General features: G+C 37.2%; 1 protein-coding gene across 1 annotated transcript in view; it reads right to left on the bottom strand.

Annotated features, from left to right (window-relative positions):
• Nucleotides 1-59: 59 nt before the first annotated feature.
• TRAPPC10 (trafficking protein particle complex subunit 10) overlaps nt 60-21,909 on the bottom strand; it is a 43,601-nt gene continuing 21,751 nt past the window's right edge. The window contains exons 11-23 of the mRNA XM_057405044.1: nt 20,283-20,374; nt 18,913-19,053; nt 16,262-16,374; nt 14,687-15,201; nt 11,434-11,575; nt 9,832-9,990; nt 8,439-8,668; nt 7,108-7,208; nt 6,153-6,279; nt 5,159-5,329; nt 3,683-3,860; nt 3,098-3,292; nt 60-2,147 (exon numbers count right to left, since the gene is read on the bottom strand). Coding sequence (XP_057261027.1) covers nt 1,909-2,147; nt 3,098-3,292; nt 3,683-3,860; nt 5,159-5,329; nt 6,153-6,279; nt 7,108-7,208; nt 8,439-8,668; nt 9,832-9,990; nt 11,434-11,575; nt 14,687-15,201; nt 16,262-16,374; nt 18,913-19,053; nt 20,283-20,374 — 2,403 coding nt within the window. The 3' untranslated portion in view covers nt 60-1,908. The remainder of the gene's footprint in view (nt 2,148-3,097; nt 3,293-3,682; nt 3,861-5,158; nt 5,330-6,152; nt 6,280-7,107; nt 7,209-8,438; nt 8,669-9,831; nt 9,991-11,433; nt 11,576-14,686; nt 15,202-16,261; nt 16,375-18,912; nt 19,054-20,282; nt 20,375-21,909) is intronic.

The following is a 21,909-nucleotide window of genomic DNA, read 5'->3' as shown; positions in this document are numbered from 1 at the left end:
TAAAACAGACGAAGCAATCACTCCTTAGAAGTTCAACAGAAGTCACAGCAGCAGAGAAGTTGATTTCTTTTTAAAACATGTATATTTAGAACTGTAACGCTTACAATTTCATTAAACAATCTTAGTACAATATGTTTGATCTAACAGTATATTACAGAACAGTGTGAAAAATGATTTAATAGCAAACCATGAAAATGGAATTAATTATAATACCTGCAGTGTCAAAGTCACTAACTTGTTACCTTTTCCAGTCAAAGAATCCCAGCAGTCATTCACACTAAATGATGCTTTGGGTTTTATCCAGAATAAAATGGTATGATTTCCACAGAGATAGGGCATTCCTTCACAGAAAGAAGATGCATGACAGTTTTAGCTAGTAGGTCTACTTTATACATCTATTTAGACATACTTTTTTAAAAACAAAAATTAATAATAATTAAAAAAAAAGTTTAGACCAGTGCAGGGTGTCTATTCATTTTTCAACTTAATTGCTATTCTTTTGGGAAAGATCGTTTAGTTTTTTCTTTCCCTTTATAATTTAGCAAAACCTGAGTTTAGAGGAAAAAAAACAAAACCAAACCCAAAACCACTGACAATTAACTTTTCTAATGAGCAGTTCCTCACTTTAGTTTTACTACCAAGTATTTGATATGGGACAGTTTTCCTCTGTGGAGTCCGTTGACAACGCACCATTATAGATCTGCAAGTAGAAGAGGTCATTCTCACATTAAATGCACAAGTTTCAATATCAGAAGCAGGACATCAGGAGTTGTAATTTTTCCAGTCACAGGTGGATTTGCAACATTCACAAAAATTACACCTTTTTTTATTTTTACATTTTTTTGTATTTACATTTCAGATATAAATAATGAAATTCTTTAAGTTACATGTTTTAACTTTGCTTCACAATTATTCTACATCTGCAAGCTTTCCTATATCAAACCAACCTCTTTCTTCCATCACAAATGCAGAAGTCTGGCTTCTAATCAGTAATAATTACACTACCCCTTTATGATGAAAGGTTGACTGTTCAAGTTTCACATCATACTGAAATTTTTGCCCCAATTTAAAAATTGAGGCAGCAAACCAAGCCACTTAGAAATGGTAATAAAAGGAATTAATCCGGGAACTCAATAAGCCAAATATTTTATTATTAAATTCTATCAGTATCTTTCTTTGGTAAGAACTATGCAAGAGGATGACCCACCCCAAAAACATCATATGTGACATCACAGTGTCTACTCTGTGAAGGAGAAAGCCTCAAAAAATGAAGGAATTTTGTTCAGTTAAGATTGTTTATAGCAGTAGCTCTTCCATGCATCTAAGTATGCAAGTGATGGAAGTTTAATAAAAAATTGCAATGGCAGGAATTAATAGTGATAAAACAAACAAACAAAAAACAAACAGAAAAACAATTACTACACCAGGGAATGTGCTGTTGTACGCTTTGTTGTGTTTCTGGCACATGTGGAAAGGCTTGTAAATTACTAAAATAAAAATCCAAGATTAGGATAACTACATCGTCCAACTCTAAATTCTAAAATATGTAGGAAGCGTGAAACGAATCTCTCAGTTGCCAGTCAAAAAAATAAAGAAGTGGTCCAAGTATTTGGATTTTTTGCTTTTGTTGCCCTGTGTTGTGAAGCAGGATGTGACTGAAGGGAGAAAACCCAATAGCTCACACAAAACCTACTAAAGTGGCAATATAAACTAGCTGACACAAGCTTCACTGTACATTTAAATTGATACAATTGTCTGGTGCTTCCATGGCCAGTACATGTTGAGTGCCACAGATGTCCTTATAGCTAAGAGCGTTACAACAAAGACTAATCGGGGTCATAATCCTTTAAAGTGCTTTCATATCCAGTTTCTAATGGGTTTTGCTTTCCGTGTTTTCATAGAGAGTTGTCACGTGACACTGACTTCCAGAACATGGTCGTCCTTGCTGGGAATGACAAGTATTTGCATACCCATGCTGCAGTTGAATACCTGACCAGATGAGAAGGATTGCAGACGGGGCATTGGCAAACCTTTGTGTTCCCCACTAGCTGCAGAATGCAAGCTACCTCTGCTCCTGATGCTGCTGCTGTCAGCTTGATCATCCACATTCTTGTCCACAGAGAGGTTATCATTTTCAATCCAGCTATCTGTTTAAAACAAAAACCTGCAGTTTTATTCCATGGAGTGGTTAAACAACTTTAATCAGAGCTCACATGCACAGTCAGCTTGCCACATGTTAGCAGTTACTAGCAATTTCTGCTGATGTTAATAGTCTGTGCACATTTTTGGCCAGCAATGGAGGTAACAGAGTGAATTATATTGGTTTCTAAGGAGAATGTAAGTAGCATTACCTCACATTTGTCACAGGCTAGAAGGGTGCACAGAGTTCCTGGAGCTCTGCTGACAAATGCTAAGCTGTTTGTAGGAGTGAATTCTCAACTACAGCTCTGGGACTACTCAGCAGTATAGATAAAATAAACTAGGTGGCTGTGGCAATTTAACCTCTTCATCCAATATAGTTTATATGCCACAATTTTTCAACAGGTCTTCTATTTCACAGAACCATAGAATGGTTTGGGTTGGAAGGGACCTTAAAGATCATCTAGTTCCAACCCCCCTGCCATAAGGAGGGACCCCTCTTGCTAGACCAGGTTGCTCAAAGCTCTGTCCAACCTGGCCTTGCACATTTAATCCTTTCAAAAACTGGGAAAAAAATTCTAATTCTAAAAAACTAATGAAGACACAGTAGATGTGCAGTTTACAGACAACAAAACCACAGGATTAGAGGGGTATAAAATATTTTTCACTTGAATATAAATCTACTGGCAACTAATCTGCATCGTAATATTTTAAGAAACTATAAGAAAACACATTATTATTCCTCCTCACAGAGGAATAAGGCTGCAACCCAAATTCAAAGTTCCCGTTAGAGCAACATTTTGTAAGTTTCAAATTAGAACTGTGCATAAGTTAAAACAGCAAAGACTCCTATGAGCAGTTGGTCAACATACTTCCTAGCCTTGCTTCTCTCTTTACACAGAACATAAGAGAAGCAGAATCATTTCTGTAAGTAGCCATGTAGTTAAGACAGCTTTACCAGCATCAAGTTGTGTGGAGTGAGCAGAATGATGAGGGAGGTATTTAAATAATCTGACATCAGGAAAAGGTAGGTGTCCAGCAAACAGGGGCATCACTTCCATGTAGACTTTGTGAGTTGCTTGAGCTGCTACAGGCATCGATATCACACCAGAACTTTTTCCACAGACTGCCCAGTTACTACTGTTGTCAACAACTGCAAGAATAAAGAGCAAACACTATAGAGATCTTTTCTGAAAAATGAAGAAGACTCAGTACAGTTTTAGAGCACTTTTAAAATTAGTATTTTAGTAATATCTAAAAGCTCATCTGCTTTTATGTGTGCAAAGCTGTGCAAGGTAATTAAAAACAGCCCTACCCAAAAGGTAGCATAGTTGGGCCTCTAGCAGTTCAGACTGGATGAATATTTGACTTGAAGACAGATTAATGATGAAAAATAAAACATTCTCAGTCTAGCAAAATGAATATTGCTGAGCAGCCATATTCACAATACAAGAATATATGCCATAGAAAGCTTGGCAGATATCATTATCAAGAGGAGACTACTGGGGAATTTTGTCAATATACTAAAGAAAAATATTCTTACCCTCATACATCAGTTTTGTTGTGCAATATCCATCTGATTCCGTTAATGCTTCATCTCTGTCAATTTCTGAGAGGTCAACAAGTCGGGTGATTGACACCTCTAAAGAGCAGAGTGAGCCTGTTTTACAATACTCTGCCTCCAATGGTGGGAAAATTTCAGTTTTCACATGATACAGTGTCTGTCAGGAAGAAAACAGTGCTGTTATCAAGAAAAAAGAGGTGTTTTATTTGTGTTTAAACTGAACTGGACAATTGATACAGGACAAACTTAAACATCCACATCCTATTAAATATTTTTAGTGCCAAATTCAGTCGTAAGTAATGCTCACTTCATTATCTTCGTTGGTTTGAGAAAATGATCAAGCCGAATTTGAGTCAATCTATTTCTGATACCAGCAGCAAGCACATAATTTTCCCCTCCAGTTCTGTGCTTTAACTCAGCCTTTCAATGCTCCTAAATGGACAATAATATTACTATTTAAACAACATAGTATTAAAAATGTTTCTTGGCTCCTCACTTCCCAGACACATACTCAAATTCTGATTAATACAGAACTGCTTCATCACTCCTACCATCACTGTCTCCAGAATAATGGTGCCCATGTTATCAAAGAGCTAATTTTTAATTACTATGAAAATTAAATTTCTACGAACCCCACACTGTTTAGCACAGTTAGTTCTCTTTAAAAACTCCACAAAGATGCTGATACAGGTGCCACCACATGCTACTTATGTGCCAGCAGGTAAAAAAAAAACCACAACCAACCTAAAATACTGCTCAATGCCAGCTTGTAATAGGCAAACAGACAAAAGGATTTGACCAAATGAGAATCTTATCATGTTGCTACTTTCTACCCAAGCATCACAAAGGGTAGCACAAGACTGAATTAAGAGATGAGATTAAATAATGTTGATATAATTTTGTATTAAAGAGATTCTATCTAGTCTATAATCTTCCTAGCTGATGAAAGGAATAAGTTTGTCCATAAAGGGAAAGAAGAAACATTTAAGATAATGGCTTAGAGAACACTAAATATTTCATTAGGGGAGCTCATCTCAAGCACTGAAAAACCAACTAAAATGCTTTTAATAGCAAAGATTTTTTGGAAATTGCAATTTGCTTTGGAGAGCACAGTCTTAAACCTGTAGGGGAAAAGCAGCTCAGTAATCTATGGACAGTCTCCATGGCACAAGCCCAGGAAGGTAAAAACACAATAAAAAATGAGACAACATTAAGTACACTTGTACAAGTACTTGTGCTTCCTCCCCACAGTCCAGTGGCAACTATATAATTCTACCATAGCGTATCAAGCTTCAGTTCTGCTGTTCAACAAATTGGCTTTGCAGTGATTCAGTGTCAGTAGCAATGTCATTAGGTAAACAGAAGTGGTTTTAATGTATCTCTTGAATTTCCCTTTCCACATATTAAGAAACCATATTCACTTAACATATGCTATACTTAGAAGAGAGTACTTACAAAAAAATTTTCCACTTGGAATTCATAAGTGAACGGCTTCAGGGTAATAGACTGTTCTTCAGAGGTAGCTGGACAAAAGCTGACTGAAAACAGGCACTGCAAGGAGAGAGGAAGCTCTTTTGTCCACCTCAATTCCCATACAAAGAATATCGATTGCTTACTGTATATGACCTGAAAGAGAATGTTTATAGTATTAGCTCCTTCCTTCCTCTGAGAAAGGAGTGGAAATGCACATGCGTAAGTTTGTCTGTTCTGCCATTGATATCATTTACAAAAACAAATTACCTGTTTAGTGTTAAATAAATCATTAAGGAAAATATACAACCAAAATAATGGTTTGTTGTTTTTTAACAAGGCATGCCTAATTAAAAGGGATACATTTCACTGTCAGAATGAATGTTTCAAAAGGGACTAGTTCACAAATCATGTATGCGTTAAAAATGTTTTATTCAAAAGCCCAATTTAATAAAAGATTAATAATGTTTATGTATAGTTTTCCTAGGCACCAAGAACAACCAATTTAATATCATGTTCAGACTGAAAAGCTAAAAGAAACATCACGGGGACTGTTTTGCAACTTAACTAGTTTACAGCTGTATTTAATTGGAAAACAGTCTCTACCTTATTTTTTTTTTCCTAAAACCTCATGACAAACTGTAGCTGTAAAATGAACATATTAAATGTTAACAGTGGTAACAGTGATATTACATTTGTATAGCTGTTGTTCAAACAAGTATGTAGTACTTTGCATGAGGGAAATGACCAAGTTTGAAAATTTACCTAATAATCTTTGCAACTTTTAGAACTTAATCCAAGATCTACAGGTGTAAATGCCTTCTAAAGCATCTTTAAGAATCGGAGGAGTACAAAGGTCTGAGCTAACGTCAGCTATCCAGCCTTTCTTACTACAAAATCTATGCATGTAAGTTGTAACAAGAACTTTCATCTACCTGTTCTGCCAATAAGCTCATAAACCACCAAGTGAATCTTTTACCTGTTGAGATCCAGGGTTCAGAGGTATCAGCTGCAAATCTGTACAGTCAGCAGAATTTTTCAGTCTGTTGTCTGAAAGCTGGAAAGAGAGGTCTGACAAATTCTGTACACAGACTTGCACGTATTTCCTGAAAAACATGATGCAGTTTGTTTAACAAAAGTTGGACAGTTATACTAAAAGAGTACATGTCCGTAAATTTTTCATAAAGTTTTCAAAGTACACAGCTCAAGGAAGAACAGAATGGGAGGTTTATTTGTTTCTTTCAATCTGTTCCTCAATGCTTCTGAGTCTATAGAAACAAGGCTGTAAAGCAAAGAACAGAGGAGTGCCACAAGGATGATGAGGGGGCTAGAGCACCGCCTGTATGAAGACAGGCTAAGAAAGTTGGGGTTCTTCAGCCTGGAGAGGAAATGGCTGTGTAGAGACTTCATAGCAGCCTTCCACTATCTGAAGGGAGCCCACAAGGATGCCGGAGCAGGACTCTTCATTAGGGACTGTAGTGATAGGACAACGGGTAATGGATATAAATAGGGGAAGTTCAGGTTACATATAAGGAAGAAGTTCTTTACTGTGAGAGTGGTGAGGCACTGGCACAGGCTGCCCAGAGAAGTGGTGAATCCTACATCCCTGGCAGTGTCCAAGGACAGTTTGGACAGGCCTTGGGTGACATGGTCTAGGGCGAGGTGTTCCTGCCAATGGCAAGGGAGTTGGAACCAGACAATCTTAAGGTCCTTTCCAACCCAAACCATTCTATGATTCTATGAAGAACTACACAGAAAGAGGCTAGCTTGATTTATCTTGTGGTCTTATTTCCGGAAAAGCTGAAACCACAAATTGGTTTTACTGTTATGAAAGGACACTAGCGGAAATAACACAAGCTTCCAATGGGAAGCTGTACAAGATAACAAAAGCCCAGTAAAAAAAAAATTAAATAAATACTTAATGAGTACATTACCGTTTGCCAGCTGACAATAAGGAATGCTTGGCATTAAAAGGTATGCAGAATGTTAATGCAATAATAGTGGAGTAAATCGACCAAGGACAATCAATGGTTACCTAAAGGAAAGAGAGAACAAAGTTCTTATTTGTAATGGTCTTTGGCATACTGATTTTGCTTCTCATTTCTAAGCAGAACATTTCTCAGCAAGTATCTACAACTAATGCATCCAGAAGGGTAAGAAGGGGAAAAAAAAATAAAAATCAGTATGTCAAAAAATAATGTCACAAAATATTAGGGTTTTGTTTTCCTCTGTGCAGATTTTAAAATCTCCATGAAACTTTTCCCGTGGAAACTGGCATACCCAGTTCTGAAGACTAGAAATAAAGGAAGAGGAATAGAAAAAAGGATGCTAAAAACACTTAGCATTTTAATACAATGATCTGATAAAAGGTCAGTATCAAAGACATTGCTATTAGATCCATTACTGAAATGTCTTGATAATACTTGTATATATTAAATAAAAGCTCCAAATACTTGAAAATTGTATTTAATATTTATTTAACTTAAAGCAACACGCTTAACTGAAGAATTCCTCCTGAAGTAAATGCTGCCATTCTTTCAACTGTAAAGCATATGCATTTAACAACGTATTTCTATATGCAGAACAATAAAAAAAAACAACCCAAAACATTTTTTGTCACATCACATTTTAGCAATGTTGATCTATAGCTATTCCTGTTTACCTGACTCTTCACACACAAGGATACGTGGCAGCACGCTTGGTCAGTTTTAACAAGGAGTAACACTGTGAAAGTTGCTACTCCTTGTTAAGATCATTTTGTTGCCAGCTGAAGAGCTTCTTTACATACTGCTTATTTTATTCACCCATCATAATTATAATGAAGAGAAAATGTTACCTCCAACTAAATTATGTGACAGCTTGAAGCACTACAGTGTTAAGCACCTCAACACAGCATACAGCTTCTTTGCAAGTGGAAGAAATAACCTTCCCCATGACTTAGAAGGGAGAATTTGAAGAACACCTATAGCACCTTTTACAAAGACATGAGTGTCCTTCATCCTATGTAAACTCTGAGCATTAGAACATTAAATCTCAGATTGTTGGCCAGTGGAACAGCTGGCAGTAAACAGGATATATTTCTGCTTATGTTTATATTTTCCTCTACATTTATAACATTTGCTACAGTTTCTGCATGTACATCTTGTAAGGGAAATTGGTTCAGTGCAAGCTCTCCCCTGCTCCATCACCACCACTTCCATTTTATGAAGAGTATGCCCTTGTGATCAAATACGTTTCATAATAAAACCGTTAAATTACATCTTACTTTTTGGTCAACAGCAGCCATGCAGTTGTCCTGTTTCTGCTTCTCTTTCCTTTTTCTGTGAACTTCTTTATTGGCAGTATTTTCTTTCTCCACTACAGGTTGTGTAGCTGATGGTAAGTACATGACTTCTAGCTCAAATTCAATTACATGGTATGCAGGAGCCACTGGCAAACTGATGCTTGTGATCTTTTCAGAAGACTGAATCCTTAATGGTGATTCTGAGATCTTCTCTATAGTTGTGTAGAATGGGGAAAAGTAAGATTTAAAACCCATTCATCCCTTCCCAATTTTCATTTTAATATGTACCTACACAATGAAATTAGTCTAAAAATTTATAGAAAAATATGCAGTGCCATAAGCATTTCCTAGCAGGACCTCCATGTTTGCAAAACCAGCAACAAGAAACCATGTTATATAACTCCACAGTAATCTCTTCAAATGAGCTATAATATATGCATCTTAAATACCACTGTTCACAACTTCCCAACAGCAGCACTCTGTCCTTGTAAGCCACAGGAAGGTTACCACCACATTCCATGTAATGGAAGACCCTTCCATGTAATGGAAGACCCTTCCATTGTTCAAGAAGGAACTAAGAGGACAATTTGATAACAAACTTCAAACAGGCTGAAGAGCTACATTAGTCCATCATGACATCTACTGAAGTTTTTTCATCATGCACCTCCTTAGTCTCATAATGTTAAAAAAATAATGAAAAAAAAACTTACAACTTATTGAACACACATGTGCATGACCAAAAATACACACATACACATCATTAATCATCTATCTTTAAAGTATTATACATGGGGTGCCTCTGCATAGTCTATTTTAATCTTCATTTCTTTTAAGACAGTTCTTCCCATTTATGTAAAAGTTGCTCACGTTTGAGCAACTAAGGAGACTATAGAGTACTTAGGCTCAGAAAAAAGGGAACTGGGATGTCATCTGTTTAAATGAAACACTGGCCAAAGGAAATGCTCTATTTATTTACATAAGGCACAACCTAAGAAACCTACTTACAACTACTTAACAATTAAAATGGTCTAGTTAAGATAGAGCCCACATAGTAATAAAAGATAGCCATGATTCTCTTGGAAATCATGACAGATACCTTGGCAGCAGTTTCACCATGCCTACCAAATTACCCCAATGAAAGTAAAAGCTGTCCAGTTATGTTTGCTGCAAAGTTCACACTACTACTTTGAGGGTCAAAGTTTAAGACCTTTCCTGCACTGAAGTATTCAGCTGCAAGTCACCAGAATTGCTCTTAATAACAACTATTGCAAAAGACAGCATCAGTGTTCTTAACCTTAATATAAGTACAGGTTTACTTCAAGATTACTGAATTTTCAGCCATTTAAAGATTATTAATTTTTACTTTCTTGCTTACCCCTGGTGTTGGAATAGATCACTGCCTTGCTCTCTGGATGGTACAGAATAGGCATGGCATCTGCATTACTGAGCTGCAAAGTGTCCCCATTCTTCATGGTGTAGTGACCAGTAGTCACTGTGAATTTCACCTTCTGGGGAATGCCAGCCAAAAGGCTATCTGAAGAAGAAAGAAAATATTGTTAACAGGTTCCAGTACTCACCAGCAGATGGTTACCATGCACTGCTAAGGCTTGTTAGCAATATTCCCAGACAATTTGTCACATATGTTTGGGTAACTTGAAAGTGTGGGGGTTTGGTGCTATGCAACACATTAAACCTAGCTCAGATACAACGGTGTGAAGAAACCAGTTGTTTCAAATTTAGTGAACAAACCCCCTGTTCCTTGGATGGCTTGGATTAGCTGGCTCACATCCTGTGTAGCTTTAGCAACACAGAACCCAGTCAAATACAGTAATCCCAAATCTTACTATTCTTTTTGTTAAGCTCTTCAGGTTGTAGACAGCTTTATATTTTTGCACCTACAATGCCAGTCATATCCACATGCTGTATTTATATAATCAACAGAATGCCGGTATGTACACAGACTCTCAAATATCTGAATCACAACCATCAACTTCATAGGGGTAGCTAATCTGATTAATGCCCAATATGCCTGTCCTTCCTTCACCACATGCTGCAACCACTGTAACTAGAATGATAGTACAAAATGCATATTAACTCAACTGCTTCAGTTAATAGCCTGAAAACAAAATCACTGCTCACTTCTACTTATAAACTTTAATAAACTCTGTAACAATTTGATGTCATTACTGTGCAGATGCTATCCATGAAGCACAATGATCTGAATTTTTGTTGAGGGACTGTAGTGATAGGACAAGGGTTAATGGGTTAAAACTTAAACAGGGGAAGTTTAGATTGGATATAAGGAGGAAATTCTTTACTGTGAAGGTGGCGAGGCACTAGAATGGGTTGCCGAAGGAAGCTGTGAATGCTCCATCCCTGGTGCTGTTCAAGGCCAGGTTGGACAGAGCCTTGAGTGACATGGTTTAGTGTGAGGTGTCGCTGCCCATGGCAGCGGGGGTTGGAACTAGATGATCTTAAGGTCCTTTCCAACCCTAACTATTCTATGAATCTAAGTAATGCTCACCTCTCTGTGAAATCAATGCACGTATTCAGTATTAAATTTTAATAAATTAGTATTGTCACCTCTCATACACAATCCCAGTTTCCTGTAAATACCAAAGAGACTGCAGCATTGCAGAATTAAACAATAAGAAGCTCCGTCATTTGCAAATTTAAGTAGTCACTTCTAACCAGTATGGCAGCTCAAACTATACTTGATATTTAAGTGACAATACATGTTCAAATTCATATTCAAATGTGACACTAGATGTTCCAGCACCAACCCCTGGAATTATTGAAAACTAGCCATCACTGACAGGGCATACTTGATGGATAATTTGAAAAGTGAGAATTTAAGACTCAAAATTAAAAGTAAGGCAGAAAAATTCTGAGTAATTTTCAAGACAGAAAACACTTTAGTCCCATGAGAATACAACAGAAATCATCAAAACAACTTCAGCTTAGCAACTGTACCTACCAGTCATAGGTTCCACTTTTAGCTGGGGCTCCTGAGAATATACATCATACTGCGCAATTGGGTAAATATGAAGAAGGACAAACTGTACTTTTCCCACTGAAATGCACAGTTGCCTGAGTGTGTACGTCCCAGGTTCTTTGGCCTTTGAAAAAAAAAATTTGAATAGGTTTTTTAATTTAGGAAAAGGCTCTGAAACAAACCCTCTACTAAACAACAGCATGTTTCCAGCTCATTTTTATCAGATGCTTTGCATTCGTAAATTAAAATGACAGACTACTTTTCTGAATAAGTGAAAAGATTTTCACAAAGGATCCCCTTTCACCCCATCAAAAGAGAAGCTCTAGAGTGCTGGCTAATTCAAGAAAAAAAACAATAAGTAACAAGTACCAATAGCCAGCGTAACTCCTAGAGCAGTTATGCTGTCAAATTGTTATTTTGGGGTGCTTTTCATCTTGTTTGTTGATTGCTTCCCTCCCCCTCCAAATGCCATATACATTAAAATATTATTATATTTATTAAATACTGAAATGGTATTTAGCAAGCACAGAAGTACTCATTTGGCTAACATTCATAAAATCCTATGTTCTATGAAGCACAGCTTTTAATTCAAGCTAACAATTTCACACACTCCCCAGCCCACACACTGAATGCTTACAGAGAAGTTATACATACATATTGAATTTCAAATTCTTACCTTACCCTGAATAACAGGATTCTGGATGGTTTTTGATAACATAAAAAGCAAATCTGTAACATCTGCTAGTATATTTATTCTTGATTCTATTTGCTCTTAGCTACTACTGCTGGGGAATAGGAAATGTTTTATTTTTCCATGTGCCATTTTACCAAGTGTAATCATACTGATGCTGGATATAACTACATGTAAAGAATAAGATAAGTTGTGGAGAAAAGCTCTAACAACTTAGCGTTCAAATCTCACAGTTATTTACAAAGCAAATCCTGACTGAAATTCAGTATTATGCATTTTTACATTAAATACTGAATCTGAACCCTTGAATACATTATAAACAGAAAAGCAACTCTTTTGTATATACACATACTTCAAACCTCAACATGGGATAGGAATCAGTCTGAAGAATTTAGAGAATGCTTTCTGATCTCTATTAAAGCTTTAAAAAGTACATTGGAAGATTGCTATCAGCATAAATAATCAGCCTAAGATCCCCAGAGAGAACCAAACTCCCTCTGCATCTTAGAAGCAGTCACTGCTCTCACTACAGAAGTAGTGCAATTAAGCATTACTGTAAGAAAAATTAGAAAACAAGTTGTCAGCAGTTTCTCTCCTCTGGCTGGCTATGCAACCCAGTAGAAGTGACACAGTGTACTACTACAGTGATAATCGATTCTGTAAATACTGGAACTCAAATCTACTGAAGCTTTCAGCATGTTATGCCAGGGATGGAGCATTCACAACTTCCTTGGGCAACCCATTCCAGTGCACCACCCTTACAGTAAAGAACTTCTTCCTTATATCCCATCTAAACTTCCCCTGTTTAAGTTTTAACCCGTTACCCTTTGAACTGTCACTACAGTCCCTAATGAATAGTCCATCCCCAGCATTCCTGTAGTCCCCCTTCAGATACTGGAAGGCTGCTATGAGGTCTCCACGCAGCCTTCTCTTCTCCAGGCTGAACAGCCCCAACTTTCTCAGCCTATCTTCATACGGGAGGTGCTCCAGTCCCCTGATCATCCTCGTGGCCCTTCTCTGGACTTGTTCCAACAGTTCCATGTCCTTTTTATGTTGAGTGCACCAGAACTGTACACAATACTCCAAGTGAGGTCTCAGAAGAGCAGAGTAGAGGGGCAGGATCACCTCCTTCCACCTGCTGGTCACCATACCCTTTCCAATAGAGAGGGTGGATAATGCTCCTAAAATGAAGCAGCTATGAAGTATTTGTTGCAGTCCTCATAATGCTACCTTATCCCTTATTAATCATTCTGCTGTTACACTGAATTTCTCAGCATTTTCTCACTTAAATTTTCCCTATACTTATGTTCATTACTGTAGCATTGAACTCTGATAAATACTTCCCTATGAAGGGTTACAGAGGTGAGGACATATATAGAAACTATTTAAAGAAACCCAAAGAACAGAACAGCATGATAATTGAGGCCAGAAGCTCCTACTCCTGGAACGCTAGACAGATGGCGAAGTCTTGTTTTTGAAAATGTCTGACATTTCAATTCCTAGGACTGTCATCAGGTAAATACCTTTCCTCATTTCATTAAACTAAGTGAACAAACCACAGACCAGCAAAGTACAAGACCACAGAATGAGTAGCAGTTAAAACAAACCAACACCACAACCAACAGGTCTGGTACTCAAGGCCTGCTGATTTCTAGTTACTATGCATCTAGTGGTAACGCAATATAAACGGAAGTCATAAGCACTTCAGTCCTTAAATATTTCAGCAATTACTGTGAGTACTTTGCTTGGTGGTGGAAGAATGGAAGGAAAAAAATATTACTCCAATTATTAAGCTGACTTAGAGTGAATGCGTAAGCCAGGAATTGAGAGAATTTCATATACACTACTATATGGCAGAAGCAGGGCTGTAATGGCTCTAACGCCATTTTCTGAGGATGGCATTTAGATGGCGAAACTTATCTTCATGGGTGTTTGCTCATGCATATTTAGTATTCCTGTAGCACACAATCCTTATGTTGTCTTCTCATTCCTTATATGATTAAGATGAATAATGGGGGCAATTTTAATTCTGACATCTAAAACGATGAGCTTTGTCATACTTCTTACAGGTAGGTTTACTACATCCACCAAGTGAAAAATTATTCTACTACCCTCCACAGTGAAGAACAGGCTATCAAACAAGTCTAACCACATAATTACTTGCTAAGTGCTAGAAAATGCACTCCCATCAATATTTTCAACATTATTCTGAATGAGCTCAACAGCAAAGGCAGACTTCATGAGTGCTATATTATCTTGTATGTGAATTTATCAGTTTCATTTTTGGCAGCAATAATCAATGTTTAAGGTTTGGAAGGCCAACTCAAATCTTTGCAAATAGGACTCACCTGTACATTTTGGCACAAACACAACAGCCCTCTTTCAAGGGAAATTAAAGTCTAGAACAGCAAAATGAAAGCCAAAAGGGTAATGGCATCACTCAAGCTTCAAGAGGAAGCAATACAGGTGCCACTTGCCAGCACTAGGTTCTTCCTCAGCCAGTGCTTTAGTTGTTCTTACATTTGTTCAACTATAAAAACATACCTGAGTATTGAATGTGATTTTATTGACCCCTGGTTCCAGTATTAAGTTGCTGCATTTCAACACATGAGCCCCATCTTCTAAAGTCACCCCTGAGGGCATATCCAGTGAACTGCTGCTCTCTTGCCTTCGTAGTAGCATGTGCACATTTTTGCAGATTATTCCTGCTGTGTTCAAAGAGTTATCTGAGGGACTCCGTTCATACATTTCGTACAGCTCCAGTGCTGGCAAGTTGTTTCTTGACAAAGGAATGCCTGTAATTTCATTTGGAAAGCTGATAACACCATTGGAAGTTTTGTGTTTAGTGAGCCACTCAGCTGTTTTTCTGTAACTATTTTTTTCAATGTTGAAGTGAACATGGATAGCAATCTGATCCACTTGGACAGGGATGGGCATTTGGCTCAGCAAAGTCAACTCAATCAACAACTTTCCACCCACATGGACAACAGCATTTGGAGGGTCAAAATGCAGGGTTTTCAACTGCGCAAAGCACTGCATAGGCAATACAACCTTCTGACCTGGAAAGATAAAAACAGGGATTTTATTCTTGTCCAGTGCTGCTGAAGATAAGCAAATCTTTTCTCTTAAAAATTTAACACCTAGTAATAAACTGATCAACAACTTTTCACAATGAATCCTTTCACAATAAATCAATACTTTCATATTTTATCTTGAGTAGAATTGAGGCTTAAAGATGCTGAGATTTGTTTTCTTACATCTACTGCAATTTTAGTACTCAGGCTATTAAAGATGACTAAACTAAGCACATCTAAGGCGAAGTTTCTCGTTTCACTACTACATAAAGTGTCCTAGATGAACACAGTAGCATAAAGTGCCAAACTTCCCAGAGCACATAAATCAAGAGCAAGTACAAGTGTAAGGAACTAATGACTGGACTGGTACCTTGAGGCATAAGCTTTACCAAACAAAGTGTTTTCATTCTCCTTTTAGATTCCAAAAACCAACAGTGAGGCAGTACCAAAACTGAATTAAGAGGCAAGTCTAAAATAATGTATTACTTATGCTACATCCATTCATTAGGAAAAACTTCTGCATAAAAATGAAGTCTTCAGATTTACAGGAAGTATTCTATATGGATTTAAACAATGATTAATATCTGAGAGCAAGGTATTACTGAAGCAGCAGGAAGAATAAAGAGAAGACGTAAAATGGTTAAAATAATAAGCTGCAAGTGGATGGGTACAGAATCTAACATCAAAACCAAAGGAGTATCATCACAGAGCTGCCATCTGTGTGCCAGTAATGCAGAGACAAAGGGAAGTTAGGAACTGGAATAAAACTAACACAAGATAAATCATGAGCTGTCAAAGCAGAAAAACAAAGTGAAGGAAAACAAAGCCTTTCCAGTATTCAATATAAATGTTAATTACTCTCTTATCTTTGACTGTTCTTAATTATTGCAGAAGTTTTTTAAAAATTCTGGAGACAACAAGAAAAGAACCATGTTGGTTCTGAAGTTATACACAAGGTAATTAAACCAATCGGAAAAAACTTTCCAATCCACTTCTAGGGAAAGATCAGATTAGAGCATATTAAGTATTTAAGCACAAGACTTACCTTGGTTCTCTTCTTGCTGATTGGCAAAATCTAGTATTTCTTGGCAAAAGCTTTTGCGTTCATTTTCTGTTAAGTGATTATCACCAGCTAAAAGACTGCTTGTTTGAAGATAACTAACAAAGTTAAGGAAACATGAGGTAGAAACCTACAATATTCAGAAATTTGACTGAGAACAATACAGTTCAAGTACTTGCTTTTCTGATCTTTAAATACAAGACCTGCTTTTATCATCGCCATACTCTTCCATTAGAAAAGAAACAACGGAAGATTTATTACCATCTGAGAATATTGCAGAATCTCTATTTTTTGCAGACCTACTAAGATATGATCCATATTATTAATCTGTGCAATCTTCCTCCATCTAAAAAGAGTTGTGAGCATAGAAAATTCATTTGACAATAGATAAATGCAGCATGCAAGTTAAAGACCTAGGGTGTTGCATTACACTGCCCAACATTTAGAACTAAGTAACTTGAGTATTTGATTATATTACAGTTTACTTGGCTGAGAATCTGCTAGTTGTTACAGCATCACTTACATTAAGTCATAAGATATTCTTTATACTTTTGGGTGCTGGGGATACAAATGCTTGCTTAAGTATTTAGCTACGAATGCAATACTACTGGCTCAGATTCTTTAAAAGCATTTGCACTGAAGCAGAAAAATTTTAGAGTGTTTAAAAGTGATGTAAGAATTTTCAAAGGCGGCAGACATTCACAGTCTCCAAGTCTAGTTCTAGAAAAACCTAGTGAAACAAAAAGCAGCAAAGAACAACAAACCCCAAAATATACTACAAACTTAGTTGATTTTCAGCTAAAAAGTGATTTTCAGCTATAGTAAGATTTGTAGTTATTTTCTAGAATTTCTGTATTTCTAGATTTCTAGTAGATTTCTAGTATTTCTGTCACTTAGAGACTAAAATACGAGCTTCTTGGACATGGAAAAACAACTGACAACAACAAAACCCAACAACTTTACAAAAAGCTAGAAAACTCTGTGACCATGCCAGTTTGGAAAACCTACAGGAATTCTATTTATAACTCTAGCACCAACGAAAGCAGTACCCTTCCCCAAAACCACCAAAAAACAATGAAAATCTGCAATTTTGCTATAATATGTAATTGTGCTGTTTCTGATGCCAAAAAGAATACAACAAAACACCCAAGGCCAGTCAGCAGACTTTGCTCCCTCCCGACATGTCTTATCTTGAAAGTAGCAAGAGTACAGCATCACAAATACAACTGTAGCTCATAGAGTTGGTGCATGAAAATAATGCAGAGAGTATCAGTGAAGAATTTGAAGCCTGTCAAACATTAGGATTGAGCCAAATCATTCTCTCAAAGTATTACTTTGCATTCATGCAGCGTTTAGAGATTTCATTCACACACTGTAGACTGAGCTTTTACTCAAGGTAAAAGCAAACAACTCCCACTCCGCTTCTGAAGCAGAGACAGAAATAAAAAATAAATAACAAAAAAAACCCAAACCCCAAAACATTAGAACAGCAACCAAAGTCACAAGATTTTCATCTTCCAAGCCTCTGTGTAACTTGTAGAAAAAGTCACCATTACAAATACCAGAAGAGTCTTTGCCAGGTCAGATACAGGATAAAGGTAGCAGCAGTACAGAAAGCAAGCCCAGAAATTAAGCTCCTTATTATAAGAAGTCACTATACTGCCATATTTACCAAATGAAAAACCAGTACCACACAAAAACTTCCATAATAATGAAATACAAACAGAATCATAAAAAACCTCTATGGTATCTGCTGAACTAATGACAAACTTCACACTATTTACATTGCACCACTCTCTAGAGCCGACACATATTTAAAACAGCAGAAACCATACACAAGAAGTTTTAAGTGAACCAGATGTTAAAAAAATAAAAATGAAAAAAGTATGTCCTGGGTTCAGCAGTAGCAGTCATTTTTCTCCTTCTTAGTAGCTGGTACAGTGCTGTGTTTTGGACTTTCAGCCTGGGAACAGCACTGGTAACACCAATGTTTTTAGTTGTTGCTAAGTAATGTTTAGTCTGACCATAGACTTTCTGAGTCTCATGCTCTGCCAGGGAGGAGGGGAAGCTGGGAGGAAGTAGAGACAGGACACTTGACCCAAACTAGCCAAAGAGGTATTCCATACCACAGCATGTCATGCCCAGTATATATAAACTCAGGGCAGTTACCCGGAAGAGCGAGATCACTGCACGGGTTGGGCCGGGTATCGGTTGGTGGGTGGTGAGTGGTTGTATTCTCTTCTCTTGTTATTTCCCTTATTATCATTGGTGGTAGCAGTATTGGTTTTGTGTTATACCTTAGGTAGTGGACTGTTTTTATCTCAACCCACGGGAGTTACATTCTTTCTATTCTCCTCCCCATCCCTCTGGGAGCAGGGGGAGGAAGGGGGAGGAGTGAGCGAGCGGCTGTGTGGTTCTGAGTTACCAGCTGGGCTTAAACCATGACAAAATAGAAATGAAAAAATAACTAACCCAACCCTCTCCAACTGAACAGCAACAATGGAAACAAGAAGTAACTCAGCTGATGTCTGACAATGTCAACTGTTAAGTAAAAGTTAGAGATATGTCAGAAAAATAAATCAGAAGTATCATTTTCTCCAATCTTGATTTTTTTGCCTCTGCCTTTTAAAGGATACTTTTCTATTTGCCCAAGCTGTTTCTGACATTCAGCTAACTGTTTTCTTGTATGTGTGACGAGCAATGCCCAGCCCTCAGCAAGGTAAATTTTCAGTGCTCCTTGCAGATAGACTTCTGCCTTCTGTGGACCTTTCTTCCTCCTTTAAAAAAAAATAAAGAGATGAGTACAGAGTGATATAAGAACCTCTGCAGCCATGAAAACTCTACACATTTTCAAAGAGGGGTGATGGGAGAGGAACACTGCATATAAATGCAGAACAAGATGCTGTAAACCATTTTATCTCTACACAGTAGTAGTTCAATGGTAGTCTTTAAACCTAACATTAATCCCTCAGGTGAATAAGTTAATTTAGGAGACTGTGTTGCGGCTAGAAGACTGCTTTAGCAAACACAGGTGAGAAACATGCCCAAACATGTTTTCCCAAATAAACCACTTGAGACTCCAGATTTCTTCCAAGAAAAATGAAATGAAATAGAAAAGCAATGCACAAAGTTCCCTTAGTGGAATTTAACAGCAGGGATAAACACAAAAAAATATATTTGGGGCGTATAGGGATGCTCAGGAGGGACTATTCATTAGAGATTGTAGTGACAGGACAAGGGGTAACAGGTTCAAACTTAAAACAGGGGAAGTTTAGACTGGATATAAGGAGGAAGTTCTTTACTGTAAGGGTGGTGAGGCACTGGAATGGGCTGCCCAGGGAAGCTGTGAATGCTCCATCCCTGGTGGTGTTCAAGGCTAAATTGGACAGATCCTTGGATAACATGGTTTAGTGTGAGGTGTCCCTGGCCATGGCAGGGGGGTTGGAACTAGATGATCTTAAGGTCCTTTCCAACCCAAACTATTCTATGATTCTATATCTGGAAGTTAGAAATAAAATCACTGTTGAGTTTCACAGTGGGGAAACAGCTTTCCATATGAAACATTACTCTCCAAATACCATGTTTTCTGGCTTTTCTTAGGTATATATAGACACATATGTAGATAAGATAAGCTTTGAAACAAGTTGTTACAAAGCAGGCTACAGTAAATGCAAAGATATGTCTTTTTCTCCCCCTACCCCACTGCCCTTTTTTTCCCCAAGGAGAAGAAATGACCAAGTTAAAGAACACAAGACAGTTGAAGGCAAGAGTACTAAAACATGAGTACTCATGTTTGGTTATTAAAGAATTAGGGTTTGATATGAAGAGATTGCCAGCCTTCTTTTTAATTTTTCTTTTTTCTGAAACACAGCCTGAAACTTTGGGTATATCTACATTTCAAATTTTTTTTTAAAATTCCTGGTTTAAATACAACATATTTTCCTCAAGGATTATATTCAGAATTTCCAAAGCTAATGCATCTGAGACATTTTAAACATTCATTTACATATAAAACTCTGCCAAGTCCTTTCCCACAAGCTTAGCTGAGCGAATTCTTCCAATATTTGTGTACATTTCAATGGTGGCATGGGACAGATCCTGTTTAAAAGAAAACAACAAACTATTATGAGTTTTATGTATTTTTAGTAATTACACAGTATTTCACACAAACTCATAGCCAGTAACTAAGTTACTACAACAAAATGACCAGAATGAATCACTTTTCAGATTTCCCCTGGCCCCAGCACACAATACAGAGCAGTTTGTAACAGGTCATTTTTACTTTTTCAGCAGTTGGTCATTATCCCATATCTGCGTTACAAACGGCAGAAGAAAAAGTCTATTAACAATTAAATAAGGCAACCCAAACCCACCAAAATAATAGATCAGATGCAGTTTCAAGCACTTTTTTACACTTAAATTCTCCTGTCTTTTTTTGAAAACACCTATTTCTCAGTGACTATATACCATTAGATTATCATTGCGGGATCGCATAGTATATCATTACAGGACATACCATAGTGTAACATATTTAAAACAATATTAGAGCTTGCCCCAGAGACTCACAACTAGTACTTCAAAACCAAATCAACTACACACAGAAAATGGTACAGGATTCTTTCATGCACTTAATGGCATTACATGCAGCTTTAGTGAAAGTCTGCAGTATGTAAACATACAATTAAACACAAAACGCTAAGTTACAATCGGAGTATTTTCGCAAGAGTGCCTTAAATGAATTTCGCGGGAAGCTATGCAATCCCACACTGAAGTTCCTCAGCCATCTTTAAGATGGTTTCCAATGCAGCCACACTTCCTTGCTTTGCCCTTTATTACACCTGTAGTAACAGCAACAAATCTTTCTCACAACATCAGCAGTTACAACACACACTATATACCACCACCAAACGTTTCTCCTCAAGTTCTCAATCTTTGGCCACCAACATAAAACCATTTCACATCTTAAAAACCCGCAGCCTCTTCTGACTGTCAGCAATCTTCCACAGAAGCTCATTCTCCCTCACTTTGTGTACTAAGAACTACACTTCAAAACACTTCCAATTGCCTAAATATTTTGCAGAGTATGTCAGAAAGCATCTATTCCTGTGGAGCAGGAAAATGACCTAAAATGAGCTCCCAAAACCTTTCTTAGGCCATTTTCGATGTTTCTTATGGAGACCCTAGAAAAATTACTTCTTTCTTTAAGAACTCTCAACAGTATCCTACAATAAACTAAGTGATCACTCAATCACTCCTTAACAGATCCAGAGGGGTCTTAGAGACCAGCTACACCTACAAACAAAAAGCCATATTCCCCCCAAATTAAGGGGCATGCCAACATGCTTATAGAAGACCTGACAGTCTCACAAAAGATTCTGAAGTTGTTGCATGAGACTAGCCACAGAATGAGAACAAAGTGGTTTTTTTTGGTAATAAAAGCTCATCACTTCCTGCTTTTAACGTGTCTGAAAAGCTGCATTTTACATTCCAGACTAATTAAAAATTGAAATGCAAGTAAATGATCTTCGCTGTATCTGAAAGTTTTAACTAATTCTATGCTCTTCTGCACCAAATATATGGATAAAATACGGATATATATAAATCATATATATTAATGTGACAGCTACATAGAA

Source organism: Pezoporus wallicus, unplaced genomic scaffold (assembly GCF_028554395.1).
Source record: "Pezoporus wallicus isolate ANWC-B61680 ecotype Strahan unplaced genomic scaffold, APGP_CSIRO_Pwel_v1 contig_1739, whole genome shotgun sequence".
Classification (NCBI taxonomy): domain Eukaryota; kingdom Metazoa; phylum Chordata; class Aves; order Psittaciformes; family Psittacidae; genus Pezoporus; species Pezoporus wallicus.
The sequence above is the reverse complement of the archived record's forward strand: the minus strand, read 5'-3'. Positions and strand labels throughout refer to the sequence as shown.